The sequence below is a fragment of the Monopterus albus genome, unplaced genomic scaffold, assembly GCF_001952655.1.
Source record: "Monopterus albus unplaced genomic scaffold, M_albus_1.0 scaffold70.1, whole genome shotgun sequence".
In the NCBI taxonomy this organism is placed as follows: domain Eukaryota; kingdom Metazoa; phylum Chordata; class Actinopteri; order Synbranchiformes; family Synbranchidae; genus Monopterus; species Monopterus albus.
The window spans coordinates 1973037-1976228 of record NW_018127950.1 but is presented as its reverse complement, the minus strand read 5'-3'; the positions used below and the strand labels follow the sequence as shown (position 1 = coordinate 1976228).

The 3192-nt window shown below is 45.3% G+C and overlaps 1 protein-coding gene across 1 annotated transcript in view; it reads left to right on the top strand.

Moving 5' to 3' along the window:
- The window catches only part of svilc (supervillin c), a 22585-nt gene that overhangs the window by 17951 nt on the left and 1442 nt on the right, over positions 1-3192 (top strand). The window contains exons 25-32 of the mRNA XM_020605449.1: positions 173-544; positions 697-845; positions 1098-1200; positions 1313-1520; positions 1597-1730; positions 1829-1984; positions 2363-2506; positions 2608-2720. Coding sequence (XP_020461105.1) covers positions 173-544; positions 697-845; positions 1098-1200; positions 1313-1520; positions 1597-1730; positions 1829-1984; positions 2363-2506; positions 2608-2720 — 1379 coding nt within the window. The remainder of the gene's footprint in view (positions 1-172; positions 545-696; positions 846-1097; positions 1201-1312; positions 1521-1596; positions 1731-1828; positions 1985-2362; positions 2507-2607; positions 2721-3192) is intronic.

Here is a 3192-nt window from a genome sequence, read left to right as displayed (position 1 = left end):
TCTCAGTTTGATGTTTCATAGTCAGGATGAGGTGCACAAAACACTTCCAATCAGCCCTGTAGATAAAGTGATCGGGGTTCATATGCAGAGAATTTTGGCTTGTTGAAACAAGTCTCCCACCCCTCCACCACCACCAATGTAAATCTGGGTCATTTTGTAATCTTTCTCTAACCATTTGGACTTCCTGATGGACTCCTCTCACTGTCTCAGCTCCCCTCTCCACAGTTCATGTCAGTCCAGGCATCCCAGCCTGCGTTTCCATCATCAGACGTCTTGAACCCATGTGATGCCCAGGCTCTAGTGTCTGGCGAGCTGCTGGAAGGAGATGGATTGGTCCATAATGTGCTGGGTGGAGTCGACATCCGGAGGGGGCACGGAGTCGTCATGCTGGAGGAAGGCAGTCGGATGGAACTGAAAACGGTTGCTGTGGACACCTGGCATGTCCAGGAGTTTGATGACAGTGAAATTCCTGTTGAGAGCACCGGGCAGCTTAACGAGGGAGACTCCTACGTCATCCGCTGGACATACTGCATCAACGCTGCTGGTTGGTGACATTCCTTTACCCTGCTTTTCTTTTCTTTACATCAGGAATATGCATTAAGAAGTGTAGCTTATTCTGTAGTTGGACAGCCATATCAATTAAATTCCTGAAATGTAAACATTAACAAAAATAAAATTTTTCACTCTGTGTTGTAGATAAGGGAAACCGCTTGGACAGTGTCGGCTGTCCTGGCCAAAAAAAACACACAGTCTTCTTTTTGTGGCAGGGCCGTCACTCCAGTGTCAGTGGACGTGACACTGCTGCTTTTCTGTCGATTGGGATGAACAAACACGAAGGATCACAGGTGAAAGAGGCTTTCAGATTTCAAGCATAAGGTGAAATGTAAAATGACTTGTGCTGTATAGTTATAGGAGTGTTATGTCTTGTTTTTTTTTTTTTTTTTTTTACTTCAAATAAATCTAAAATATTGAATTAGGGTTTTTAAAACTACTGTAATAAATGATTTTATAGCCTTTTCCACTACCGAACTATATACTTGCATTTCCAGTTTTGCCCCATTAGGACCGATGTCATTGTTTTTATTTATTTTATGAAGGTGGTTGTACCTCAGGGAAAAGAACCTCCCTGTTTCCTGCAGCTCTTCCAGGGAGGCCTGGTCATTCACAAGGGCAAGCGAGATGAAGCCTCCACTAAAGCAGGTCCAGTTAATTCAGGGTTTTGTGTTTGTTTGTGGTTTCCCCCCCCCCCTTTTCTTAGGACACATTTTGCATCTTCTGTTTTGAAATGTCACTTTTAATATCTTTGTCGTAGCAGAGTGGCGTCTGTTCTATGTGCGAGGGGAGCTCCCAGAGGAGGGATCTCTCTTAGAGGTGGACTGCTGCTGTGCAGGTCTGCGCTCCAGGGGCTCTGTTGTTCTGCTGAACGGCCGGCAGGGGGTGCTGTACCTTTGGACTGGTTGTAAAGCTCACAGCAGCTCTAGAGAGGTCGGCAAAAGGGCAGTGGAGCGTCTCTCACAAATGTAAGCTGCATATACTAGATGGGCTGTCAGAGGTTTGTACAATCCAGAGATGTTAACGCGTGTGTGTATGTATTAGGTGTCCACCAGAGTTGGATCTCAGCAAAAACAGTCCTGTGATGGTGCAGGTGCTGGAAGAAGGTTCAGAGCCTGCAGACTTCTGGACAGCATTGGGTCGGATGGACAGGAAGGCCTACGACTGCATGCTGCAAGGTAGAAAACAACCCTTTTTCTTTAGTTCTTTCCAACACAGTTTCTTCAACCCTGTAAACATTCAAACCATAAGAAGCTACATATCCATCTTCTGTCAGATCCAGGAAAATATAACTTCACACCTCGTCTCTTTCATCTGAGTGCCTCCTCTGGAAGCTTTCAGGCCGAAGAGCTGCACAGTCAAAGTCGGCTGCCAGGGCAAGTGATGGCAATGCCCTTTGTCCAGGAGAGCCTGTACTCTGCACCACAGCCAGGTGAGAGTAGATGCAAAAGGTACAGCAACTACAACACTCAAAGCTTTGGTCGTCTCCTCCTCTAATCACCAAGACAATTTGCTCAATTTTAATATTGAGCTTGAAGATTTATTATTCACCTTGGAAACTGCAGGTTTGTCTGTTCTTAGCACAAGGTCCAACCTTTCCAGAGCAACCGGCAACATCTCATGGATTTTGCTCAGTTTTCATGGAGATGGGTTTTCATATGACGAGCCAAAGATAAAACTGAGAAATTTTGCATTATTACTTTGCTCTGATCTTTGCTTTTGGGAAGAGAAAAAAAAAAGGGTCCAACTTGATGAACTCTAATTCCACTTTAACGTCTAATGTAATCCTTATCTCTCATCTGTCCTCCAGCGTTATTCCTGCTCGACAACCACCTGGAGGTTTACCTGTGGCAGAGGGGCCAGCCTGAGGAGACGGAGAACTCGGCTTCGGCCTGGAGCCGCTGGCATAATGAGCGGAGGTGTGCCATGCAGACGACACTGCAGTACTGCAAAGGTAAGAGGAAAATGTTTGACAGGGACAGCATGGGAATAAAGGCCTTGTTGATACTCTGGATTTAAAAATTTTTTTGCCTCCCCTCTCTCTCTGTTTCCAAGAGATCAACCCAAGAAGGCCACCACAGGCCTACCTTGTTTTGGAGGGCTCTGAGCCTCTCACCTTCACTAATGTGTTCCCACACTGGGAGAAGAACCTGGGACCGAACACTCAGGTACAAGCCCCACACAGTCAATCATCAGTCAGTTCATCAGAAACGAGGTTAAATGGTTGTGTAGTGCTGTGGTGTGTGTGTGTGTGTGTGTGTGTGTGTGTGTGCGCGCGCGTGGGGGGTGGGGAGTGACTTGGTTCTTTCTGTGAGAGTCGTGTGAAGATTCACAGCTTAACAGAAATGGTGAGAAATGTTCTTTTTTGCCAGTATTAATAATTAATACCAGATCAGCTGCTGCCAACATGATACAAGTTCCTTGCTGCCCACAGCTACAGTGCATACATAAAATCTATAAAACCTGCAGTGATATTATTTTATTTTAATTTTTTTTTCTTCACTCGCTGTATTTGCTCATTGGGGGTTTTTGTGGGGGTTGGAGAGGAATTCATCTGAAGCAAGCAGGGACAGAATATTCCATCCATATCGCTGAAGAAGTGAAAAGGGGTAACAGCTCTTTTTTTTTTTTGTTTTTGTT